Source organism: Gymnogyps californianus, chromosome 12, assembly GCF_018139145.2.
Source record: "Gymnogyps californianus isolate 813 chromosome 12, ASM1813914v2, whole genome shotgun sequence".
NCBI lineage: Eukaryota > Metazoa > Chordata > Aves > Accipitriformes > Cathartidae > Gymnogyps > Gymnogyps californianus.
In genome coordinates, this window is record NC_059482.1 from 2,423,688 (window position 1) to 2,450,564 (window position 26,877).

The 26,877-nt window shown below is 37.9% G+C and overlaps 1 protein-coding gene across 2 annotated transcripts in view; it reads right to left on the minus strand.

Moving 5' to 3' along the window:
* The window catches only part of BANP (BTG3 associated nuclear protein), a 153,990-nt gene that overhangs the window by 82,147 nt on the left and 44,966 nt on the right, over positions 1–26,877 (minus strand). For both annotated transcript variants that reach the window (XM_050904135.1, XM_050904136.1), the window contains 2 exons: positions 21,653–21,892; positions 3,448–3,615 (listed from right to left, as the gene is read on the minus strand). In XM_050904135.1, the coding sequence (XP_050760092.1) occupies positions 3,448–3,615; positions 21,653–21,892 (408 nt within the window). The remainder of the gene's footprint in view (positions 1–3,447; positions 3,616–21,652; positions 21,893–26,877) is intronic.

Here is a 26,877-nt window from a genome sequence, read left to right on the forward strand (position 1 = left end):
ATTTAACCTGGTAAAAGGAGTGAGTGTGTGTGTAAATTTTTCTCCCACATGGCATAATCAGAATTGCTTGTTTACAAGATGTGAAATGAAAGTGCCTTCTTACCGAATGTGTGCGACACCACTATTGTACCTGAACTATCAGAGAACCTGGCACACTTGCCTTACGGTGCTCAGTGACCTAACCTGACTACTGACAGAACCATGCCCTACTAAATTTCCTGATCAAACTAGATAATTATAGCTTCTTTCAATAGAAGTCATACAGTCTTATGCCGAGTGAGCGGAGCCAAAGCCAGAGCTTCTCAGAACAGCTCAGAGGACATTATACAAGAAACTATGCTGCACATCCCCGCATGCTTCACAGTGTGAGCACGACACAGTAGCCATTCACAATCTTTTAAGAGCCTTTTTTTTCATCATATCTTTTGTGAGAAGCAGCTACTATATTCCGCCCAATAGATAAACAACTCCAATGCCTGTTATATGTGAACTGACATGGAGCAACATATTACTCGGTGAAACCAAACACAGGTCGTCTTCTGCAGGCAGCAGCAACCACAGCTGGGTGGAGACCTGACACGAAGCACCTAGAAGCTGATCTTAATAGCTATAACTAACAACAGTGGGAAAGACAGTTTCTCAAGTAGCTGAATTTCAGACCGTTCAAGGCTCACCTTAAATTGCCCCCTGAAACAAATGCTACCATAAAAACTGTCTAGGTTCATATGTAACACTTTAAAAAGCCGTATTTGACAGCTGTGTTGTCATAACTGTGAGATACAGACCTCCTTTACTTCAGACCTGTGAAATATTACTTCTCTTTCCTGCTAGCTGGCAGCAGGAATTCTGCTATATCCACTATACAGTGTGTATAATAAGGAACAGATGCCTGTGAATTATGATGCTGTAATTCCATTCAGGGGTTCCAGGGATGTCAAACCACAAAGGCAGAGTCTGAGCGGTTCATGAAGTTACCTGAACAGAACGGCGGGATTACAGCCCTGTCATCCGAAAGTTACCTTTTTAAAAATGTGGGAATCTACATTTTTCCCTTGCATCTTTTCTCTTTTCCCAATATATTCATTCAGCCTCTCAACTCGCTCTCCTGTTTTTTCCTCATATCTCCTCTTCTTTCTTCAGGTGAAATACTACTCCCACTTGATTTTGAAATGCAAATTAGTTTTTCAAAGGACCACCTAATTCTAAAAAGTGGTCTGTTTTTCTAAGAGCTTTTTCACAGTGGGTGCGAAGGTAGTGGTGAATTCATCTAACATCTTTACAGCCTCCCAGAAAATGATGCCAATGACATTCCGAGTAAGAGCAATATTTTAAAGAAAATTAACAAAAGACTCTGAATCCATGGGAACATTTTCACATACCGTTACCAAAGGCAGCTGTTAATGTTATTGCCGGTACTCTACTTTTGGCTGCACAGTCTATACAGTCCTGCCAATGACATGCCAAGATGCCTCAGCTGACCTTCAGCATCTTCCGGACCAAAGACATCTTTATAAGGGCATGCAGCCACCTCTTTGCTATCTAGAGGACTTGGGAGATGAGATAGCCTGTACAGTGGGAGACCCAAGTGGCATAAAAACTCCTGGGGAAATCCTGGAGATGGATGTACCAAAGGCAGCCAGCTCAACTCCGGCTAAACGAGCTAGCCTGGGTGCACAACCCAAAATACCAAGGTGGCTCTTGCAGAACTGAGTGTCTGTACCACGCTACTCCCACCTGCTCAGATAGCACGCTGCTGAAATCCCAGGAGTTAATTCAGATGTCTTTGTACCCGTGGAATAATTTACTCACAAATCAGGTTAGTGGAATTGGGGGGAAAAAATGAGTTTTCAGCTTAACAACAACAAAAAAACCCCACCAACACTTACTATCTTATGGCCTTCTGAAGACAAGAATTCACTGAGCCTGAGACTTTGTTTTACATCTCTACATTGGTCTCCTCAAGTCTCCAAACCAGGAGATTAAAGATTAATATTTTTTAATAATAAATCTCAACAATAGTCAAGGAGTACGGTCTAATGAGCACAGGCCCATAATATCCACTTACTACTACATTTCTATTCTAAAATACTGATTGCTAAGAGACTGAAAATAAAAATCCCATCAACATATATGGCTTATGGTTATCATTAGGTTGATTAGTTGTTTTAATTTGAAAATTTTGGATATGATTCCCAGTTCCAGCACATAAAATTTTCCATTGAAAGCAGATTTTGGCATTCTTTGCATGAGATACAGTGGTTAGTGTTAACATGCAACCAAAAATTTTATGCAGGCAAATAAACTTACTTCCTTTTCTTTGGGCTCACTTCCAAAACACTGTTTTTAATATATGATGTACAAATGTCCCATAACACTGCTTTATATTGAAAGCATGAGCCAGAAATGTCCTATGAGAACACTTCTTAGGTCAGTATTTTTCATTTGTTATTATTATTCATGCCTACATACCTATATGGAAATATAGAATCGCCTACAACATATTTCATTTCTTCAGAGGAAAATACTTCAGGAACAAAATTTAGCACGTCCTACTAAATGGTGTGAACACACTGAGAAAGATTTATTCACTTGACTCCTCTTATGAACATCAGTTGCAGAAACATTTTGACCTTCTACTCAAAAAAAATTGAACATGGTAAAAAAACCCATATGATAGCATGAAGCTGCATGTGCTGAATTTTTTCAGTTAACACGTGTGGATGGATGTTCTCAAGCATCTCAGTGAAGCCAGGCATTCAGAAAACATACAAACCAACAAAGCCAATCTCTCTCATACACTAGAATATACTACACTTTCATTTCTGGCAAATCTGTATTTTTCTACTGTTTTAGAGACAGACTCCCTTCTCCCTCTTCTCTTTGTGAACAAACACACATATCTCACTTCCTTTCTAGGATCATTAATGCACTGCAACCAGGAGCGTGACTGCAATTTATAGATGAAACAGGATTAGAAGCTCATCCTACCAGGTGATCTACTTTGGTACAAGCCCCATGAGGCTGCGAAGGACTCCAAATGTACCAGGAGGTGGTTGGCTTGCACTGAAGGCCCATGATGAGTTAACTACAAATGGTTGGCTTCACTTAGTACACGGATACACTCCTTGAGGAGCACTGTAGACATAAATACACTGTAATAGAGAGGCCTCTTTGCCAATGATAAACGGTACTTCAAAAAAAATACGCAATAATATAAAATCCACTCCAAAAATTCAATTGTGAGAAATGTGGGTTTCTCCATTTATCTTTGTTCCACAAAAATATTCACATTTGTGGGTACTACATGCACCTATTGTAAATATAACTTATGATCAAAATAATTTTCAGGTATATTGAAAAACAAATGGCATTATTACCGTAAGTTTCCATTTCTGTTGGGGTTGGTTTGGGTTTTGTGGGTTTTGGGAGGTTTGTTTGTTTTTTTACCTGAACCACTGTAAGACGATGACGAAGGTGTTCGCCTTGAAAAGCTTTTCACAGCAAGACTCTGCCCTCGCTGTTTCCGCCTCCAAGCTGTTCGGCATTTGGAGTCTATGCTTTGCTTGATTCGATACCAGTCAGATTCTGTGATTCCAAATTTGTAAAATAGGTGACCTGTAATTAGAGAGAAACATAAAGGGGTGAAAATCAGTATAAATCCGTACTTTCAGGAAAATGTATAGATGACACACAGTCACACACACAAGGTGAACAAAGCAACTCTGAAAATTTTAGAACTTCCCTCATGCTGGACACTGCCTAAAGGAATACAATCACATTATGAAAAACGCCAAAGCTATACAGTGATGTGATTTCAACAACTATTCACAAAATTAAGTAATCATACATATGCACAGTTACGTATTTAAAAATGTCAGCAGCTTATGAAATTTTCTAATCTACACTTCTATCCATGGAAACTGCACTTTTACATTCAAGCTGTGCAACACTAACCAACAGAAGGATCCAGCACTCCAAAGCCAAAACCGGATAAAGCTTTATTTCTCACTGATAGTGCCCCACAATATGTGTAAGTCTGATAAGTAGGAAGCCATATAAAGCTCCCTATAAAAACACCTCCTTTAAAGCTCAGTTCAAAATTCATCAGAATCCAATGAAAATGCAATAGAAAAATTAGAATCTTCTGAAAATGTTACTACTAGTATTAAGTCATTTAAAGAGTCACATTATGCACTTTCCAGCATTTGGCGCAAAGTTGCCAAACTGTTATATAAACACAACATTGACTCGTGAGTTGAACTGAGTATTTTGAAACAAAGCTTATACAGATTGAGTCCTGCTGCCAACTCAAACCAGGTTCATTATCATGTGCAACCTCTGCACGTGAAGGGGAAGCCTAGTTATACAAGAAACAGAGGGCGCAAAAAGACTATTTCAGGCATGACAAGAAATACTTGTTTCAACATCTGGACAAATGGCAAGGAGACATGTTGTGCATTGTCAGCTGTTTCAAGGTCCTCCTCACATTGCTACACACTTTTACCATTTCATTGTAAGCTTCAGAGTGGTTCATATTTTGCTTAAAGCATCAACAATTGAGAGCATTTGACTGCATGTTAAGAGAACTTTACAATCCTCATGGCTGCAGAAAAAACACTTGAAAAAGTAAACCCAAAGGTTCAAAACTCATCAATTAAACCAGATCTGAACATTTAACATTCTCTCAAACTTCAGTACTTCTAAACTTTCCAGATTTAGATGTGCAATACTGCAGTTAAAAAACAACCCAAAGCTGTAATATATGCTTTTACTCAACATGACTATGCTTCAAGGATCTCTTTAAGATTCTTGTTTTCCTTTTGGTATCAGTTGCTTTCCATACCTTGCACAGTAAAATAACCCTTTCAACCTACTGGGTTTTCAATCTTACTCTCAAACAGGATCCTGATCCTGTGAATCACAGAATCATTTGAGTTCGAAGGGACCTTGAAGATCATCTAGTTCCAACCCCCCTGCCATGGGCAGGGACACCTTCCACTAGACCAGGGTGCTCAAAGCCCCATCCAGCCTGGCCTTGAACGCTGCCAGGGAGGGGGCATCCACAACTTCTCTGAGCAACCTGTTCCAGTGCCTCACTGCCCTCACAGTAAAGACCTTCTTCCTTACATCTCATCTAAATCTACCCTCTTTCAGTTTAAAGCCTTTATCCCTTGGTCCCATCACTACACGCCCTTGTAAAAAGTCCCTCTCCAGCTTCCCTGTAGGCCCCCTTTAGCTACTGGAAGGCTGCTATAAGGTCTCCCCGGAGCCTTCTCTTCTCCAGGCCGAACAACCCCAACTCTCTCAGCCTGTCCTCATAGGAGAGGTGCTCCGACCCCCTGATCATCTTCATGGCCCTCCTCTGGACTCACTCCAACAGGTCCAAATCCTCCTTATGTTGGGGGCCCCAGAGCTGAACGCAGTACTCAAGTAGTACTTGCTTAAGCTGTTGTATATTCCTACAAACAGTATATGGTCTGCTCCTGTAAGACAAATGATTTGAAGCCTATAGCTGCGAAATTCCAGGTTTGCACAAACTAAGAGCTTTGTACTTTCCTTTGTATCACAAATGAGCCCAGAGTCCTCAGAAACTGAAATTTGCAGGTTACTGATCTAACGTAGTCAAGTGGAGTACTATATCTCTTAAGTCATCATCATTTTTTAAACACATTTATTTTCCGATGCTCTAAATAATTTTTTTATAGATCTGTTCAAAAAGCAATTTGAAACAGACTAGAGAACATACAGGAGGAAAACATTGGCATCAAAAAGCTAATTCAAAAGCCCTTTAAAGGCCCCAAGATTTCTCACTGGCAAGTGACAGCAAGCACATTACTTACAGATTGCTTTACAACCCCTACATTGTGTCTCCAAAAAGGGGGTGGGAGTAGGAAAGGAAGAAAATCAACTGAAATTATCATCTGCTGCTGTGCAACAGTTTCCTTTCCATAGGTGTCAGCAAAAGGAAAGCACATTCTGTATTGTAAATATTGAGACCACACTTCTCAGTGTAATCTATTACTAACATGCACTACACAGAGAAATGGGTTTATAAATGTTTGCAGTAATGTCCAATAAAAATAGTTGTGCTTTAACTCTTTACACAACTTGAGCTGTCAGTGCGTACAAAAGTACTTGTGTAGTCCTACATAAAACGTAGTCATATGCTCTGTGGTTACTTTGAAAAATGACCGTATTTCATTCATAAATACATTTTAATGACCTTCACGTTGTATGCTGCTCTGTTTAGAGAAGTGACTGAATCAACTGTAGGTCAGAGAAAACTCTCATAGAAAAGCAGTCTAGCTAGGAATTTTAACTACTACAGTGTAATCCATGGGATATTCCAGGATGTCACTTAATTCAAAGAGAAATCAAAAGCAACATAAATTATTTGGGACAAGATAGCCTCAGGTGCAGTGAGCTGTTCATATCAGAAGACCCAAGCCGTGTAGGACAAGAGCTCGAGAAAGATGATGAGTGCCAGAGTTGTGACACAAAACGTCCCAGAAATTGCTCTACTGAGGGAAGACAGGAAAAGACCTTCTTCTACTTACTGATCACAAAAGCTATCATTTAATCAATGTGATAAGGAATGGCCATGAAATACTGGATAGAGAGACTACTACCTTCATGAAGAGAACATGACTACAGAGGAAAGCATGGAAAATAGATAACAAGCTAAACAGGGCAGAGTCAGAGAAGAAGATGTTAGGCTAGAGAGACCTCGGACATCAGGCACAGATTTTCAAAGCCAGGCGTGCTTATTTCTTTTCCCTTATTAATGAAATTCCTACTTAGCTGTTACAGTAGTTGAAGGTGTAAAACTGGTATAGACGAAACGCCTGCTGTTTGCACAGATTTTTACGATAACTTCATACTTAGTCACAGTAACTGCATGTGCAAATTAGGCATGAAAAATTAGCCCTTACGTACAAAGATAGTTGATATAAAGGTTAAATGAATTTCAGATGTATAAATCTATCCAGTTGGTATCACAATTTAAAATGTTATTCTACGAACAGGTCTTTAGCAACCACATTTCGTAACAGTCCACTGATGACTGAAGAAAAATTTAATGCTAATGACAGTGGAGTATTTTTTAAGTAGACAAAAAGTTCACCATAACGTTAGAAATATGATTTACCTGTAGTAGAGAGATATGTCCCGAAAACATGTGCAAACAATATTAGAAAACTGAAGCATGCGGACTTTCTGTTCTCTATCCACAAATGATTACATGCAGGAGAGCTTTCAGCTGTCTCATTCTGAGTATGTCAAATACCAAAAAAACATTAGAAAGGCAGCACTAAAGCAAGATACTGCAAATGAGGCATTTAACTTGGGGAAGTCCATATTAGAAAAGACAGAAATACTTCAGTGAGAAGGGATTTGACTTTTTCGGAACATTTGCGAGTCAAAAGCAGCATGAAGCATTGTAACTGGTAAGCAGCACAGTATCTATGAGCCACATAACAACCCTGCTAAAAACACATAAAAAATACATTCAGCAATATAAATCAGCACTTTGGCAAAAAGACAACAGTATTTTGGAAGACAGATGCACTTATACAAGAAGAGTGAAGTAAAGGATTTAGATCATCTAAGGATGGCTGACTGTGTTTTTAGCAATCTTTTTATTTAGGACAATGGATGGTTGCCGGTAATATTCGAAACAAAGGATGTACTTGTTTTTAAATACTAAGGGTCCAAAGTTTGCTTTCCTTGGGAACCTCACTTCCTAAACAAAGCTTTCTATGAAAACACACCAGAGACTTAAAATAGTTCAGTTATTTAATAAATTGCACAAGTCTGAGTGATTTCTATAGACCAGATACATCCTAGCAGCAGCTTGGGAGACAAAAAGGTCTGCACAAAGAATTCACAGAGACACGGGCTATTCTGAAATGCGCAAAGAGGAAATCACTTTGGTTTGCAAGCAAGAACCAATGTTCAAATCTTATCAAGCAAAAGCTTAGGAGGAAGGCATGTGTGCATCAGGAAAATCAAAGAAGTCAGCTTTAAAAGCCAACAGGTGCATCACACTAAGTTTTGCCTTCCGTATCCTAGATTAGAAACACAGCACATCTTTGCTGAAGTTCCTATAAAACTAAAAAGACGACTGACAGAACAACTTCTAGAATACTTCTTCTGCACTGCAAAATAAATCTGTGGTTCAAAGAAAAAAAAAAAAGCTTGGAAATGCAGTGAAGGTGATCTGGTACAAACACAAACATGGTCAGCAATGATGTCTGAAATGACTATATACTCCCAAACTTTTGGGGCATCTAGTGTACAAAATAGGGGGAGAAAGGGTTGGTTTTTTTAAAAACAGGGCTAATTAGAAAAAAAAGAAAACCCCACAAAAACAAGGTTCCTGAGAAAGTAATCCTTTCTTTCTTAAAGGTCAAAAGTCAGTCAGCAGACAAAACAATCCACATAAAACATTAAAGAAATCTAATTAAGAACAAACTGAGGAGAAAGAGAAGATATTTGTAATATCAAAACCAGACATGAAATATTCCATCTTGATACCACATACAAAATCAGCCTCCTAAAAAACAAACTTCATGTCAATAGCTTGCATTTGGATATTGCTAGGTTGTGCTGCTTCCCATTCTCTATGAATACCAGATTTCTTTACAAAATTAAAAGGTAAATAATTATTTTCATGGACTTGGCAGAGTTCCCTTTGCTGCCCTTTATACTGAGATGGCACAGACTTTCCCTCTGTTATTGTTACATTTTGAAAGATTAGGGAAAGTGTTACCACCAGAGAATCTAACAGCTACATGTATAAAATAAAGACATATTCACATTAAATGTGTAATCCAAACAGATTTGGTTAACTGTTCCGTCCATTTTCAAATTCAACATAATTTTTAAAGTCTAGAGAAAAAACAACAGGATGTCATATTCAAAATTCAAACGATTAAACTGATGAACAGAATCTTTTTTTAATTGACAAGAATACGATGGATATTATGAAAAACAAGGGCTTCAGATTCTGCTTGCACAGAATCATGAAGAGGGGTGATTATTTGGGGGTTTGGCTAACAAAACGCATTTTTTCACATAAGGGTCATACATTTGGAGTTCTTTTTATTAAACGAATAGCATATGACAACAAAATCTGCTGTACTAAATATTGGAACAGCGGAGGAAAAAATTAAGCACCTCTGAAGTTACTTCTTGCGCTTCAGGCTTCAATTCTTCAAACGTAATTATGGTCATGCATTGACCATATTGAAACAATTTTAAAAAGAGTAATTGTTTACTCATTTGACAGCTGGGGGGGGATACGATCTCCACAGCTGGGAGGCAGTTTCCCCCCCTCCAAAATTCAGAATTGTTTAGGGTTGGGCAAAGGGATGCAGGAGGAGAGGGCAACATCGTCCTCATTCAAGGAAAACTCGCCCCGTTACAGTCGGTGGGATGGCAGAACCTTGGCAGCTTCTCCAACGTCACATGCTTGTGAACGTCAATCACGTCACCAGATAATCACTTTCCATAACATTGTTCTCATCCGCAGGCTAAACAACATCCAAAAAGAGATGGGGGGAGCTGTTAAAAACTTGGAGAGAGGGAGGAGGGAAGGAAAATTTAGCTACCAAGCAATTACTCTGTTTTCCATTTTATTTCTACAGTTCCTTTGTTTAACTATTACAGTCATACCTTTCAAACGGCTCTAAATTTATAGACTACTAGAGACTAGACTGTGCACATGTTACAGCACAAACTATATTCAGGAGGTACTTACAAACAGCCTCAAATACAACTGGAATCCTATTCTACTACACACACCTTAAGAAGGATTTGCTAAACCTGTGTCAGTAACCAGAATATTTTAAGAGAGTGGAATATAAAAATCAAACACAATAAAATGTTCCCAAAAGCTGAACTTTTTCAGGGAATTTTCAATTGTCAGCTTTTAAAGAAAAGAAATGCCCTGTTGTCCTAGGTACAGAAGATATGGTTAAAGAGGATTTCTGCAAATTAGATTCCACAGGAAACAGATCATTTTATTATACTTTTCAATGAAGTTATAATAATATATAAGCCTCAAAATTCCATGTTAATCAAATCCCTTTCTACTTGGACAGCAGGAACTCAACTCTATACTAGAGATCACAAGGAGTCTTAGCTTAGGTAACTTTATGGCAAAACACATAATTGCTAATTTTACAACTGCTTTACAACAAATACCTAGAAATCGTTTACCTACAGTAAGAAAATTAAACCCGTCATGACAAAAGAGTAAGGAAATTCATAAATGCCACTAAGAACACAACTGAAAAAGCCAGGCATGTTCGCGGAAACACTCCAGATGTGAAAAACGTCAATGAAGTCAGTGGTCTTCAGTGTGAGCATGTGATTAGACAATTTAGGGAAGAAGGACTAACTTTAGGGACACCAAAAAATGTTTTTTTCCAGGAGCATATTGCTCATATTACATAATCCTCCTGGCTTCCAGATGCCACCATGATGTGGGTGTTATATAAATACACACATCAGCACATTAAGGAACCAAACTCTAAACATAGTATTTTCACACCTTTTACAAGATAACTGGAATAGAAGTGAGACTGTGGACATAAATTTCTGCAGACTGAACTGACATCAGCCTATCAGTGTCCCATTCCCACTCCCCAAAATCCCAGTAACACAGGTCTTACAATTACCAAGACACCATCTGTCCCAAACTATGACTACTATAAATTCCCCAAGTTCAAGAACGGGATGGGTTGAGGTAACATCCTATCACTCATTGCTTCCCTTTTAGAATGAAAATCTCCTTTCTAATATATATATGAAAGCAGCATGTTTTAGCTATTTCAAGAAAACCAACAATTTAAAACAATGTTTTCTCATCTCAGCTCCTAAAACAAAGCCAAATTCAAATTAAGTATCTGTCTGGTAGGAATTCTTTCTGGGATCAAAAGGGTGCATTTTGACATACCAGCATCAAAGAAAGCCAGAAGAAGTGTGAAACTACAATCAGCAGCCATTTATGAAACGCTCATTACACTGTTTAGACAATCTGCTGATTACAATTCTATGCAAATAGAACACAACCATTTGGAAGAACAGGCAAAAAAAGTTTTCATCAATAATGTCAAATTACTCCATCATATTGAAGAAACATTTCAGAAATGAACTTGTTTTAAATATCTACCAAACAGCACAAAAAGTGTTTGCACATATAGGCTTGTGTCTCAAATAACAGATTAAAGTGAAAGTGAATTATTCACTGCTTCAATCGTTACAACTTTCTCTGTCAATCTGAAGCTGCAGATCCAACGATTTGGTGGATGCAGACAGATGGCTGTAACCACGTGTATTTTTCGCATTTGTCTCAAGCATATCGCATCAAAGGCCTACTGCAAGAGACCATTCACCTTTTACAAGTGATTGCTAGAATTCTTTCTGCTTCGGGTAAAATATGTGGTCTCCAACATCCAGATAGTTTTTTGTTTGTTTGTTGGGTTTTTGGTTTTTTTAAAAAAGCTATGAGAGAGCAGTACAACCCAAAAGGCATGAGGTTTCTCTTTCTCTGTTCTTGCTCTCTGTAAAACACAGACAGAACATCTTGTATTTTAAAAGATATAAAGCATACTGAAACCAAAAGTTACACCAGAAAAGTAAGTACCTTCTTGATGCTTATATGCAGATCTGGCTCAGATTTCATTCTGGTAATGTACTGTTCCTCAAAAGAAATAATAACTAGCTTCCAATTATCAGAATATTTAACATCTGATTTTATTTTATTAAAAGTTAATTTCTCTAAATGTTTCATTAATATTTATTTAGAATATTTGCCTGAATATTTCATTTTTAACAAATCACAGAACCAAAGCAAACATGAAATTAAAAATTATTTTAAATGCCCTTGTTCCACAAATTAAAAGGACCCATGCAGGTCTACAGGACCCTACCAGAAGTTTCGAAAACAAAAATAAAACTAATTAGCATCTAGAATCTCCAAATTCCACCAATGTACCCTCTTCTAAAGCAGAAGAGCTCCTACATTCAGACACACCTTATCACCTTTCTGGAAAACCAGCCAGTCTATTTTTATCTACTTTACCAAGAGCAAAACCTGTTTTATTTTGACTCGTCAAGAGACAACCATAAGCATGCAAATAATGCCATCCAGTGGAGCGTCAAATTTACCATTCTGGCAAGAAATGACAGCATTTTTATCCCTGCATGTGTACGTTTGCTCAATCTCCGACTCCCTTGCAGCACGTGCCAAGTGCTACAAAACATGAGCAGAACTGCAGAACCAGAGATATGCTGTGAAATGGAAGTGAGCGAATTAATCACTACAGAAATAGAGTATTTTTGATGCTCCTGATTGCACACTTTGACTGAAGTGAGTTCCACGTGGCGTGTTACAGTAGTGGCTGTAAGGCATTCCCATAGGGATCTTCTGATCACATTTCTCTGATGGTGACAGAATATCAACAGCTGCATAAATGTAACTGTTTAATAACCAGAGTATAATTATCAAAAACATGAGGTGTCTAACTCATTAAATGAATCAATCAACCCCACAAGAAAATAATTCTAGACCAAGTCAGAGGTTTTATAATCTGAAAATAGAAAAGTCTTCATGTCATCTACTACAGACTTGCTACAGTTCACATCATACTCCACTACAATGATACTGGACCAAATGACATACATTTGCTTCTATTTTTCCCCCATTTTTAAAAGAAAATACATTGATTGCTCTAAAAAACATCTTGCAAAAATCTAAAAACACAGCAAATACAACAAGATTACCTTGGAAAAAGAAGATCTATGGTTCATTTCCTCCCAAAATATATATATTCATGCGACATTTGGGTCTCAGTATGAAAGCAAAATTGCATACTTCATATAGCTATAGCTGTACAGCTAAAAATTGCAGTGGCAGCATTCCATATAGACTGCACAAGCACTTTCAGCTGAAATGGCTGTTCATGAAGATTAGGACCTAAAGACTCCAACGCTTGTTTGACTTACCCAGCCACTAACAATCTCCTTCCAAATAAAATACCTAATGCGCTCATGATAACTATTACCTTCTTTTTGCATAATAAAAATACACTTACAGGATATCATGCTTTTAAGTCTTCAGTTAAATTTACCTTTCAGTTTTGCACATTCAAAACGTCAGAGCATCCATTTATGATCGCAGTCAGCGAGCAAAGATCTTGCTATTTCTTTTACTCACTGGGAGAAACAATCCCACAAGGTTTATCAGACATCATTCTGTTTTGGAATGGAACATACCTAGGTATATGATGCGTTTATTGCCAAAGGATCAACTTACTGTTTGAAATCAAAGTCTGACACTCAAAACAAATGGAGTCACCTAAACTGAGGCAATGACGCTTGACTGAAATAAATGCCTCCGATTTTAAGGAGCCACTGCCAATAAGCACACAACAGGTCATTTTTGATAGCCACAATTTTACAGAGAGGTTGATTAAACAGCTGCTTGTCTTTTACACAACAGCACAATGCGATCTGAGAGAACCGGCAGCAGAACCGATGGAAAAAGGAGGGTTGTTGCTTTAACCACCCCCTTCCCGAGACATCCCGTTACATAAGCCCTCACCGCAGTGCCTCGGGAGCCCATCTGGATGGCAAACGCCACCACACGTGCCGCCAAGAAAAACTCACTTATGAATCAACAACGAAAATTTCTCCCCTTCCGAAGGAGCTTGTGGGTTTGGAAAGGACTGGCACGACAGAAGCCTGAACGCTGCGGGAATTTATTTACATTTTACTTGCAGGCAGCTTGAGGCATCTCCTCACTTCACTTTTAACCCTTGTGAAATGGAGAAAAGAAAGTTCAAAGCCAGGAAAGGAAAAGCTATGCAACTTTCTGGAATTCCATTTACGACATTTTGTGAAATCACAGCTCTCCTTGCATGCAGCAATGCGTTTTCCAGATGAACGTACATTATTTTTGCACTGATCAATCTGTGTTTGGTGGCTGAGCTGCTTTTCCTCTCAAAATGTCAGGGATCAAATACTTTCTTAGACTCTTCATGTCTTCTGAAACCACACCATAAAAGACCAATTTTGTCATTTATAGGCCTTCGATAGTAAAGAAAGTATTTCTTGTCTGGAGTCCATTGAAGTTCCTTAGGATATTTTATTTATGCAGGGACTGAGCCTGAGTGATACTTGGTAACCACCAGCCTCCTCTACAGATGGCGAGAGTAAAGCATGCTCCGCATCCTTCTGAACTAGGCCCTAAAGGGACACCACCACTGCACACTGGAGTAACTATCCCGCAGACAGTCATAACACTGGAGAAGTTCCATGTATGGAGGAATCAGCCCAAAGAAAACAGTGATTAGTACAACCGTGATACAGAGAGTCCTCTATTTCACTTGTAACTTCATAGCTCGGACGGATCTTCAGTATTGATAAAGATGATCCTTGGACATCACACTCAACACGTTGATTACAAATGGTCCAATACTTCTTGCTGACTTCAGGGTTTGGGGCTTGTTAATACATGAATATGTAATGACTTCTGAAATCCACGCAAGACTCCCTTGATTTCATTAGAAAAAAAACAGCACTCATTCAACTAAGTTATCCTATTTGTAGCAGTAACTTTCCCAATGAGCACATCTTTCTTACAAATTACTCAACTTGCCCCTTTTTTCATTACACACTCCTGAAGCAACATTTAAAGTCACTGAGAAAACTGCTTTTATGCTCACAGACTTATCTGAATGTTTTTAGCTGCCTCTCAAGAAGCGAGGACCAGCGCACTTCAGCACATACTTTAAATAAGTCTGGCCAAAGCCAAAAAGTATTGACAGGATGGAACAACGGTGGGTCAGCTGGAAAGAGATCGTCCAAGCGACCTAATGCATTAGTTTTCTTCTTTCTGTAGAGCCTACGAACTCACAAATGCTTGACAGCACATCATGCACAATCAAGTTACATGCAACCACAGTTGCAACTGACAGGCTAAGCAGCTGCCTACGTTCAAGAACGGAAAATTAAGAACAACAAGAGAAGTGTGAGAAGGAAAGAGAAAACACACTGCCAACAATTAATTTTATTTCCCAAAATTGCTGCCTTTATTTCAGTTTATTAAACAGTAACTGGCCAGGAAAGTAATTGAAATAATCACAAGTGCCCAGGAAAGAAGAAAACAACAGCCAGCATTAAATTAGAGTGCTTACATAAAGTCAGTAGGCAAGTGCCAGCATTGATGCCATTTATGAGAACTGTGGTACTGAGATAAACTCAATGGGTTCTCATATTATCTTCTTGCCTAGCCTCAAAAGAGGTTATCACTTCCCTCCATGTGGCAGCATTTAATTGATTCGCAAAGAAGCAGCTATTTGGAACTGAAGCCAGACTTTTGCAGCTCTGAGGAAGACAACATGTTTGAAAAAAGCAGCACTGCTGCATCACAAGGCCTTTCCCGAGGGTGCTGTACAAAAAAAATTAATGCTTTCTGGATATGAGAAAAGCACAACAGAAACCCTTTCTTTCACTTCTTTCCATTTAAAGATGTGCTGAAATCTCAGACTTCGCTTCTCACTCTCGAGTATGAGATAGTTCAACACCTCTGCAAACTCTCCCTCCTCTCTTCCCAAGTTCTGCCCCTAACAACAGTCGCCACTCGCATGGACTTCAGAATGAACCACAATGCAGCTTTTCTGAAATTGTCAGATGGAGGTTGTCCATTTGTTAACATTCAGAGCAGAGGTTTTGAACAGCACACAGCTCAGGAGAATCTGCATCGACTCCCCCATCTGCCACAGGCATGATGTTGCAGAACCGGGCAAATTGTTGTCTGCTTATACTCAACCCTTCGAACTGTAAAACGAAGTTTGTCCTACCTCTAAGCCATGATCTGGCAGTTGAGGAGAAATGCACTACAGCATCTGATAACACCCCAGTCCTCAAAGGAACAGGCTGAAGCGAATTTTTGTTTCCAAAGAGCTACAGTCCATGGTATTTATTACTAGGAGAAGAAAATGTTGGCAAAAAGTATTTCCAGGGACCACAAGATTAGCTCATCCATGTGGATACAAACCACACAACTTCTTTTCAGACTACTATAGCTTAGAAGATTAATGTCCTATATAATGAAGAAACAGAAGCACAGGTTAAACAGAAAACATCAGAGATCCTCAACAAATTACTAGCTTGAGCACTGCCACTAACCCATTCCTCTTCCCCCAAACCTCGAGAGCATGACCGATTCTTGAATTAGCTCGTCTGTCAAGGGGGATGGATTGAAACGACAATTAGCAATGTAGTCGCAACAATCCAAGTTACAGAAATTCATCCATTTCTAGTGCTGATGAAATATTAGATAGGACAAAATGCCAATCTGAAAAATTTTGAATTTTTCTTGAAGTTCTCCAACAGTCTCCTGATGGAATCCAAGGTCTAGATGCATGTCTACAACTGGTGATAACCAAGACTTGTAGCAATCTCTGTTGCATCTAGGTATAACACTTCTAAACCATTGTATACATACCATACACTCTGACAGTTAGTGACTAGTACGATATCCAGAAATGAGACACATGAAGCCCAGAATTATAAACAGGAAATGAAAGGAAGACAGAGTGTGCAAAAAAAGTATACAAAGATTAGGAAGGAAAAAAGGATATAAAAGGAAAAATGGGTATAGTTTATAAAAATACAGCAATAAAAAAGGCTTTTTTTAAAGTGGAAAAATGAAAAAACAGAAAATACTACATACGTTCTGTATTTATAGTGTACATCTTCAGTAACTGTAATGTTTATTTATATAAAACATTCTATATAATAGCAACAGTCTGCAGTACCTCATAAAACAGATCCACTGGTGAGAAACATTAGAGCCAACAGTTTGTCTATGAGAAGCAACTTAGTACCCTTCCTCCAGTATTTAAAAGCATGATAATGCTTAAGAAAGAACAGAAGCGTGGTATATTTGTTGTTTATCCTGCATTGCTACTACATCAAAATCTTCATTAAAAGCAAATGAGAAGCTGAAACAGTAGTGACTTACTGCAACCCGCAGATTTTACATGACACAAGTTACAAGTTGCTTAAACTGGCCCAACCTGCATTATGTTTGGGTTATGTGCATGAATATATATATACACACACATATATACATACACTGATCTAACTGACTTACATTACACAATCAAGCAGGAGTCAAATGTGTTTCCTATTAAACAAATGCGGGTGGTCTGCTTCTCAAGCAGTATTGTGTCAATGAATTTTGTAAAGCAGTATAGTGCTTAGTGCTATTTGAGCAGCCCTCTGAAGAGGACATAGCTATGTTTCACTCTTCTATCAAAGTCTATTAACATCTCTTTCAACCAGTACAGTAGGAAAGTAGTCCCATCTTTACTGGAAGCAGTATTATGACACAATAGAAACACCAAGCATTGATTACCACTTCCTTTCTATTCTACATTTTTAATCGCATCTTAAAAAGTAAAGTTATGTGCCACTTGAGACAGAATATACATCACTTCCCACATAATTAAAAATCAGGCTTTATTATAAGGTATTTTCAGATAACACTTTTTTCCTATGTTATTTAAATGGCAGGGATGCATTCTGGATGAAATAAATGTTAACTCATGAATGGAAATCGGCAAAAACTCACTCTATAAAGTAGTCTTGGAAGCAGATGGGAAAATTCAACAGAATCATACTAAGCTGGCTATAACAGTACTCATACATCTTTCACCACGGTGCCCTCTCCTCTGCAGGTACTGCGGCGTTTTGGTGGGGTTTTTTTGTTCTTGTTTTGGGGGTTTTTTTGAACAACAATCATGTCCCTAATGTGAAAGTTATTTCAATATGCTAAATAGTTCCCTGAGCAACGGACGATGGTATGGAGCCAAAAGAGGATTTCTGGTGTCCAATAATACAACTGAACTAAGGGCACAGGTTCCCCTTAACGCTATTAGGGAATTTGTATCTCCCTCCTCCACCCAGCCACTCGTTCTGCATTTAATTTGGAGGTACTCATCTTCTATCCTCTTGTCATAATTAGCCAAAACTGACAAATATGTTAAAAAATGATTGATGAGAGTCTGCAAAAACACATGTGCAGATGCAAGATGCTTTCACAGAAATAGCACACTAACGAAGTTACACACACAGGAAATAACTAATGTTATTTTGTTTTCATTTAATTACTTAGATTATTTTAAAGAATAAGAACTATTCATAGATTTTCTTTTATGAACTTCAGAAATCCCCTCTCAATTTTTTTCCAAGACAACATGTAAAATCATCCCTTGTGTCATAAAGTTTCTTATAAATGCAAAATTCTGAATTTAGCAATCTGTTTTTTCAAACTCATTTGTGGAGATTGCTCTAAAATCTCAAAAGAGCTAAACCTGTATTTTCTGTTACACAAAGAAAATTACAACTGCGGATGTTCTTATATCATATTTCACCAGAAAATGTCTACATTTTTAGTAGGGCTGAAGTAATGAGCTACTTAATGACACACAGTGTGTTTAAGTCACTTTGGTTTCTTGCCCAAAAACTCTCTTCAATACCACTGCCACCCCACAAGCAAATTTATACCACAAGTGAAAATATATACTTCCAAAGATAAACTTTCATCTCTCTTGCGGTAAACCTTATGCAGTATATCAAGAATTTTTAATAAAAATACACATCTCTTCATTTTCTATAGTTTCTGCATATTATACAAAAAAATTCTCTCTATTAAATACAGATTTGGTTGGTGTTTTCTTCTTCTAGAAAAAGAAAGGAAGGAATATCTTTCCACTGACAAACTTTAAAAAACTTGAAACAAAGGGAAAAATAAAATCCTTTATATTGGCTTGAGCTTTCCCAGCTATAATTGGCAAACGCGAGGCTGATGACATTAGATTTTTCATTTAAGTTTAAAATAATGCATCAAAGTATTACTGCTCAGAGCAGAAGCAAACCACATTGTTAGGACAACAACCTAATTCAGTTCCCATGCTAGCGCTGCACTCGGTTTTTGGTAGATTTTATGGAACAACACTTCACCAATAAAAAACAGATGGTCTGTGGACTGGTAAAGCAAAGTGGATGTGGCATGGCAGGGCGCTTCCCAGTACCTCTCTGACAAATATTAGGGATGAAATCGTAGCGCAGCTGAACTCAACAGGAGTTCTGCCACTGAACTGAACACGGCCAGAATCTCATCCTCGAAAGTTGTGAGTCATCCATATGCTCACTCACATCACAGCAAATTCATAAACAGGCTACTGAAATCAAATTTCATTTCAACGTAATTATTCGCAGTGATGACATATTAGGCTATTACATGAAATCATCATTTCTGGACCAATGTTGTTACTATTAAATTTGCTGCTTCATCAAGTTTACATGCATTTTCTTCATTTGTTGCCACAGGATTCTTTGTCATAGCTAATAGCAAATCTCAATAACCATTAACATTTAGGTACCCAAAAAAGTAAACTCTGGTCAGATTCACACGGCTGTATTTTTTCCAGAAGGCATACACAATCCCCAGTTTGTTATGGACTGGTTCCCAAAAGAAAGCAACACACTAGTCGATATGAAGAAGAAATAAAGATATGTTTCAGATACCTGGATCCCAAACCTTCTGAACCATGCTTATGACATCAGAGACACAGACAGTGGTTTCTGTGCCCATCATTCAGAATGCTGCTGCTTATGATCCACTGCTGTTACATTTCTGCCATTGCAGACCTTTTCCAACTGCAGGGATCACTTCTATAATCCAATTTCTTCATGGTCAGAATGCCTCATATAAATGACATAATCTCTAGCTTGAGCATTCAGCCACATGAGCACATTCCTTCCCCATGCTCACATTTTCAAAACCCTGTTCTTCTTACACAAATAGTTATATACTCACTCGTCTGATTTGTGCTCACAGATTTAAGCAATGGGGAAAAGGGCTGCTAGTGACTTGCTTTAACATCGGAGCTAGATTCATTTCTTCATGTGTCTAAAAACTATTGTCAACAAAAATCTAAGTTTTAAAAACACAATGGAACAAGGTAATTTACCTTGATGAGATCAATAGATAAGAAGGTTTTGGAGATCAAAATCACTTTGAATCATAATCTCCCTTAAAAATACGTATTTAATATATTTGCAGTAGAAGCCTGAAGCCTTCTGCTTCAGGTATGTAACGAGACAAAAATTCGCGTGATCCAGCAAACTGAATGGGTTAGTTTTGCCTATCAATTGCCCTGAGATAGCCAGCAAATTACTAGAAACAAAAGCAGGTCAATAGGACTGTATTTCCCCAGCTCAGTTCAGTGTAAAGAAAGCACAGCAGTCTCATCATCAAATATTCTTCACATTTTCTTCCATGTAACTATCGAACACATTGCCCTAACAGAAGCATAAAAACAAAACATCAAATTCTTCAAACACCATTCAAAATAAGCTCTCTCGCGCTAGGTTCTTAAGCCTTAACGGGCATTTCAAATTGGCAATTGCACACAAAACACTCTAGTACAACAAATTATTCCCACTCTACTAATCCATTGGTGACCTACATAAGACGTGACCATAAAGAATCTTTTAACAGTGAGAACTACTGGTATATTAAAATCTAGATCAATTAGTAAAGTTGGTCATTTTTAGACTCTCTCTTAATTCTGCACTAACATTTAAATTTGTTTCTTCTTTGCATGCATAGCAAAGGTATCATACAAGAGCTGTACACTTGTGTCAGATGCTTGGCTGTTTGAGAGGCCTTCGCCTACCTCCTTTGCTGGAAAATATTTACACCATAGCACATGGAACAGACTTGGCTGTCCTCAATGTATTCACTGAGTAATTCCCTACTAGAAGTCACCATATCAGAGCAAGATGCATACGTCCAGATTCTTCTTCACTCAAAACTACTGGCTATGCCTACTATATTCTGTATATCCTTGCTCTATATGAACAAGGTGCATATGTCCAGATTCTTCTTTTCACTTAAAAGTAGTGGCTATGCCTACTATATTCTATATGCAAAATACATTTGGTTCCTTTTAAATTGCCAAAAATTGCATCTTCAATGTAAGTAATATCTGTTCATTATACTGCATAATAGCTTTAATAACCAAAAGACTCATGCACACTGGAGCAGACAGAAGTACATTAGCATCATATGCATTCCTGTTACGAATCCACAGACTTTATGATACTTAATCTCTCCTTTAGTACAGATTGCAAATTTCCTCCATCTCAACGTCAGCAAGTCTTTTGAAATAATACACATAAACGGGAAGTAAAAAACTAATATTCAAGACCATACTGTTTTGAACACTTGAACAATATTTAAATATGTGTAATTCGGTTTATTATTTGTTCCATTACCTGAGAAAGTAATATTTCCCTGATATTTGCTACACCTGGTGCGCTCACAGCTGGTAGTTGCAAAGAAATCTGAATTCAGATTTCAAGATTGAGGAATTTCTGGTGAACACCCACATCAGGCTAAATTAAACCAGCCCATTAGGATTCCTTCATAAACAAAAGTTAACAAAACATCTGTCTGGCAACAACAATACATACCCAATTCTTACAAAACATAGTTTAACTGCAAGTAGCAGACAGTTTCTGCCTTATCTACACAGTATAAATTCAAAAGTTACAGTATTATACTCACAGCGAATTCCGTAAATCATGAGAGGATCAAGTTGCTTCTTCCCATGCTTCCCCTGACCCGAAAGGTTGGAGATGGCCTGAATTTCCCGATGGAAGAGATAATCAAGCAACGTCAGTGCCATCTTCTCGGCTGTGCGGCAGTTCGTGCTGATGTGCAGCATGTCAGCAGGGGTGATGGGGCAACGGACCCGCATCTCAGGGTTATTTTCATCTCCGAGCCATGTCCCATTTGGGTAATCCTCTAAAAACAGAGATTGTGGAAATTCTAATTGTGGCACAGAATGAAACAGTCAGGTTCGAGTTACAGTCAACTTTTCTTAAGTTATCATGAGCTCTTCCAGTTTTATTCATAGTCTCCATAAACTTCTTTAAAATATAGCATGATTAACAGGCTCACAAGATTTGCTACAGATAAAAAGTTATTCTCAAATCCACACCAACGGTGACCAAAAGTTATTGCCATTAATGTTCTGGCCTACACGAGGAACTGGTGCAAATAGTCCAGATGCCTAACTCGCTCTCAGGTATCTTTTTGAAGTGTCTCATACTAGAGGCCAACAGCTGAAAGAGCACCCTATATTCACAGTGTTCTCATTCAAATTAGTTATCCTCTAAAAATGAGGATTACTGCAACCCCATAATACTGTTAAAGTACAGCTAACTTCAAGAAGGTAACAGCTTTGAACCACATTTTTCCCCAAAAGTATTATATTAAAATGAGTCTAAGCAAGATTCTAAATTTAAGAAATTATAATCAATAGTGAGCAGTAACTTAACTCATCACTTAAAAAGCATATTTCAAGCAATGACAATCATTCAAAATGTAGCCAGAGATCCCAATCAAAATTTTGGTCTTACTTCAAATTTACTGGCCAATAGTCTACATTACTTCCTAAACATACAGTTTACCAAGAAGCAGGCCCAGCATAAAGATAATGAATCAATTGCTAGTCATCTGCCAAGTGCATCTTCCCTTCTATTCAACTGTAAAGGCATTAGCCGCAGAATATATTTTAATGTTACCCACGGCCAGAACTATACCTAACTGCTCTTGTGTGTATATACACACATATTTTATATATAAAGAAGTTTTTTGATTTTTGTCCCAGTCCCTCAGTTTGGCGGGAAAAAGAACTATTCATTTTAAGAGGAATACTAAGCCGTCACTGGAAATTAATCTTTGCAGACAATGCCAAAAGTTAGTGGATTCAAGACTAAGCAGAGACTAGAACAGAGCTCATAAGGATGACCAATCCCTACTGAAGTGGAGGATGCAACACTACGATGAGACTCACATTCCAGATAAAAACAAAATTTCCAGTACAAATCTTGACAATGCTAATAGGAACTGGATAGAACAGCATTCCAGTACTATTTCAATGTTCACTGACACAGACCACTTTGATTTGATTTCTGTGTTTGCTCAACTTTGCGGAGTAAAACAAACCTTCCTGACTTAGGAGTCACTCAGCCCTTCTATACTAGAGCTTTATAGTATTTCATTGTTGTTTCACACACCTTCAAAATGGTAAAAATGTGAACAAGTCATTCAATTACATGATTTATCTTTCATTAAATGCCTTTAAAGTAAAGTTGCATGGTATAGACAAAGTCACAAACTCCTGGTTTCCATAACCCTTCTAGTCACAAAACCGGGTGACAGAGTTCAGACAGATGAGCGTATCCTTTTCACATTGAACAGGACCCCTGAGCCAGCAGCATCTTTATTTCCAAGTACTGGCATAGATTAAGCAGCCTGCATTTTACTAGACTACAAGCCAAAAAAATGCAATAAAATATAACATAAAAGCAAGTCAAACACTAAAAAACACTTTTCCAACATGACCTTTGGGTTGAGTCATACCAGATGTCAGATGCAAGTTTATTGCAATGAATAATGACAGTATGAAGCAAGCATTAGATTATGCAATACTGATATATCATTATAAACATCAGATTATCAACTATAATAATTTGTAAGGAAAAATATTTATTGCTGATATACGTAGCAGCTAGTCCCTCAAACTTTTTTCTGTTGAAATCAGAACTTAATGCTCTGTTCTGAATATATTTTTATACGCTCGCAATTTTTTTAATATATATTTTATTTGAACGTTACTTTTTATCCTGAACTACATAATAGGGTACACTAGCTGTTTTCTGCTCACAGTACCAGATGCCATTTGAAAAATAAGGTAGTTCAGATTAATTATGACTTGTTTTGAATGCCACTGGGTCTGGCCTCACCACAAGTCTGGTTAATGTTATCAGGGAAAACAGTCTGTTCCTGAAGATAAATTGACTGTTTTATAAAAATTTGGGCAAAGCTGGCAAAACAAAAACATCTCTGGATAAACGTGTAAGTTTTTCAAAGAAATTCTAGGAAGCCTGAGTAAACGATTCTACATCCTATCAAAATCTTACTTCCTTACCAGTTCACAGTATTACTATTAGATATAAGAGTTTTTACTACTTATGGAACACCTTTCACCTGCAGTCTTGTTTAACAAATGCTATCAACCTACATGAACCAAAGATTTTTTTTTCACTTTGCAAAATAATCTCCATAATCTCCCTTTTTTTTTTTTTTCACTGGCACAGAGTCCAGAACATACTGTTTTTACGACATGCAACTGTTCTTTTATTGCTAACAGCCTGGAAAAAAGACACTATCTTGTTATTCTGACCTATGAACACAAGCCCCACATTAAATTATCTCTTGCATTTTCCTCCTGCTTTAAAAGCTTCAACAGAAAGGGAATTTGCTTTATAATCATTTTGCATTAAATGGAACTTGCATGACTACAGTTAACCATGACTCTACTGTCTCACTGCAGCTATTTGAGGGCACAAAAGCTAAACTATTCCCTATCATACATAAAAATAATTCCTACCGGCCTGCCAACACATCTGGCACTTTGCACAGAGCAAATACGATGAGATTGGCACACAAAAAAAACTGGTGAAAAGAGGAAGTACAGTGCCAGTTATGAGGGAGGCAGAACTGCTCTGGACAAGTGGTGTGGTATGGGAGAAGACAGACTGAATAAGGAAAGAGGAAAAAAAGACTCTGACTTTGATGGAAGTTCTCTCTGAACAATTAAGTACATAAATACTATTGATTAAAGCTGCATCATTTGAAGCTCCTAGCACTCAAACATCCTTTTATGCTTACTGAAATGGTTCTTTACGTGTATTATCAGGCATTATACGTAATATCTAGATAGAATCTAGACGAGTCAGGTTATTTAGTACATACATTGTAATAACCAGATACCAGGTCAGGACTCCACTAAGCACTGTACAACCATACACAGCTTCTTGTATTCCTTAAAGACTACCAAAACACAAATAATGTGTGAAGGGTTGGGAAGAATACAGTCAAAGAACACACTTTTCTTAAAAATAATGAAGCATAAATGCACACACTCATCTGTAACTCAGTTAATCACGCACCTTTCTTGTTTTGCCCTGAAGTACTTTTCTTTCGTTAATGTTCCTAATGGCCTTGCTGCATTTTGAATGCATTTTGAGTGCTATGTGGAAAGGTACTTCCTTGCGTTCTTTACACCAAATATTCTACCATCAGAGAAGTGGCTCTTGATCATTTTTACTTCCAGTGTTAAAAGTCCTGACATTTTTAACTGATTTCCTCTCTGTACTCAGAAGCTCATTTCAATGACAGACTAATTTCTAGCTCCTCTTTAATGTTTTTTTAAGATCAGAAAATTTGCTTTTATCTCCATTCTACTGAATCCAGAACTAGTTTGCTTTTCAACGCTGTTTTCAAATCTTTTTTACTGTATTAAGTCCATTTCTTTTATCTCACAACACAGCTGACCGTTCCTCTGTTTCAGCACGGACATGCGAGAAGACGAGAGGCAGCTGAGGGCTGCTACGCAAACAGGCATTTCTATGGAAACAGGACGAGCGAGCTTTAAGGTTAGTATCAAGAAAACCGATGTCAAGAGAACAAAAAGCAGACAAGAGTTGCTGTGGCTTTCAGACTCAGTCTCCATGTGTGTATGTGTCTTCCCGCCCGGGGAGATGACAGACATTTAACTGTTACTCACATCTTTCCATGGGGATACACTCCCCTGGTTTGACATGTGAGCATTAGCAGTAAGACTAGAAGCAAAGCTAGGCTCTGCTCTCTCGCTAGGTGCTGTCAGTCACTCCTTTAAAAAAAAAAAAAGGAAAACCAAAAGGAAACACCTGCCCACATAAACACTTGAATTAACATGTTCCATTATTCGGAGTAGTTGTGTTTATTTTCCTAACAAGGCTGGGTGCAAATCTGGCATTTGCAGCAGAGAAAAACGACTGGTAGCTGCAGTACAAAGGCAGAAAGGTGAATTAACCTTCAAAAAAAAAAATCCTAACCTACAAAAATAAACCCCCATTTCTAGAGAAATTAAATAATATTTTGGCTGATGTGTAGAAGATTCAACATCATCTTTTTAAATAAACTTCTGTCAATTAGCCCGAGTCCTTTGCCCCTGCAAGAGTTCACAGGGGTAGCGATTAACCAACAGAGACTACAGAGCACTGACTTTATTAACTAACAACAATTAAATATAAGGAACAGAGTGACAATCAGGCTATATGTTAACCTACAAATCTAGCAATATGATTTAAAGCTTGTGCTAAAAGAAAGGTGAAAGAACTAGCTTTAACGCTACGTTCACCAAAACCTGCTCCCACCACAAAAAGCAGTTAAGACGCTGGGAGTTCTGGCAAAAGGAAGCGTACAACGCACACACGTCCACGAACATCAGAAACCCTGGACACAGAACTGGAGTTTTTTGCCTGACTATTCCGTGGGGAAAAAAAGGTTTAATTTCCATGTAAATATAAAAAAAGATAGCCAGAAGAATCTCATGCTCCAGGTATAATCTTCTGTATGGCACAAAGGATTTGGCTAACAGAGACACAGTTCCAGTTAACTTCTAAGCCCCTATGGTTAGAGGACCGGTACGCTATGCGAGATATTCTGAAAATATATCCTGCACTCTCCCGTGTTCATGGTTTCTTCAGTTGTCTGACAGACAACAAACAGCAAAAAAGTTTTAGTATATGGTTAAATCCATGAGAGAAAGAAGAGATTTGCTTACTTTATGACTCATGGAAAGCCAGAGAATTTATTCAACAGAAGCAGAAAATGAGGACTATGCGATCATCTGTAATTTAAAACAATCAGCTAAAAAAATCCAGATAAAGTTGAGA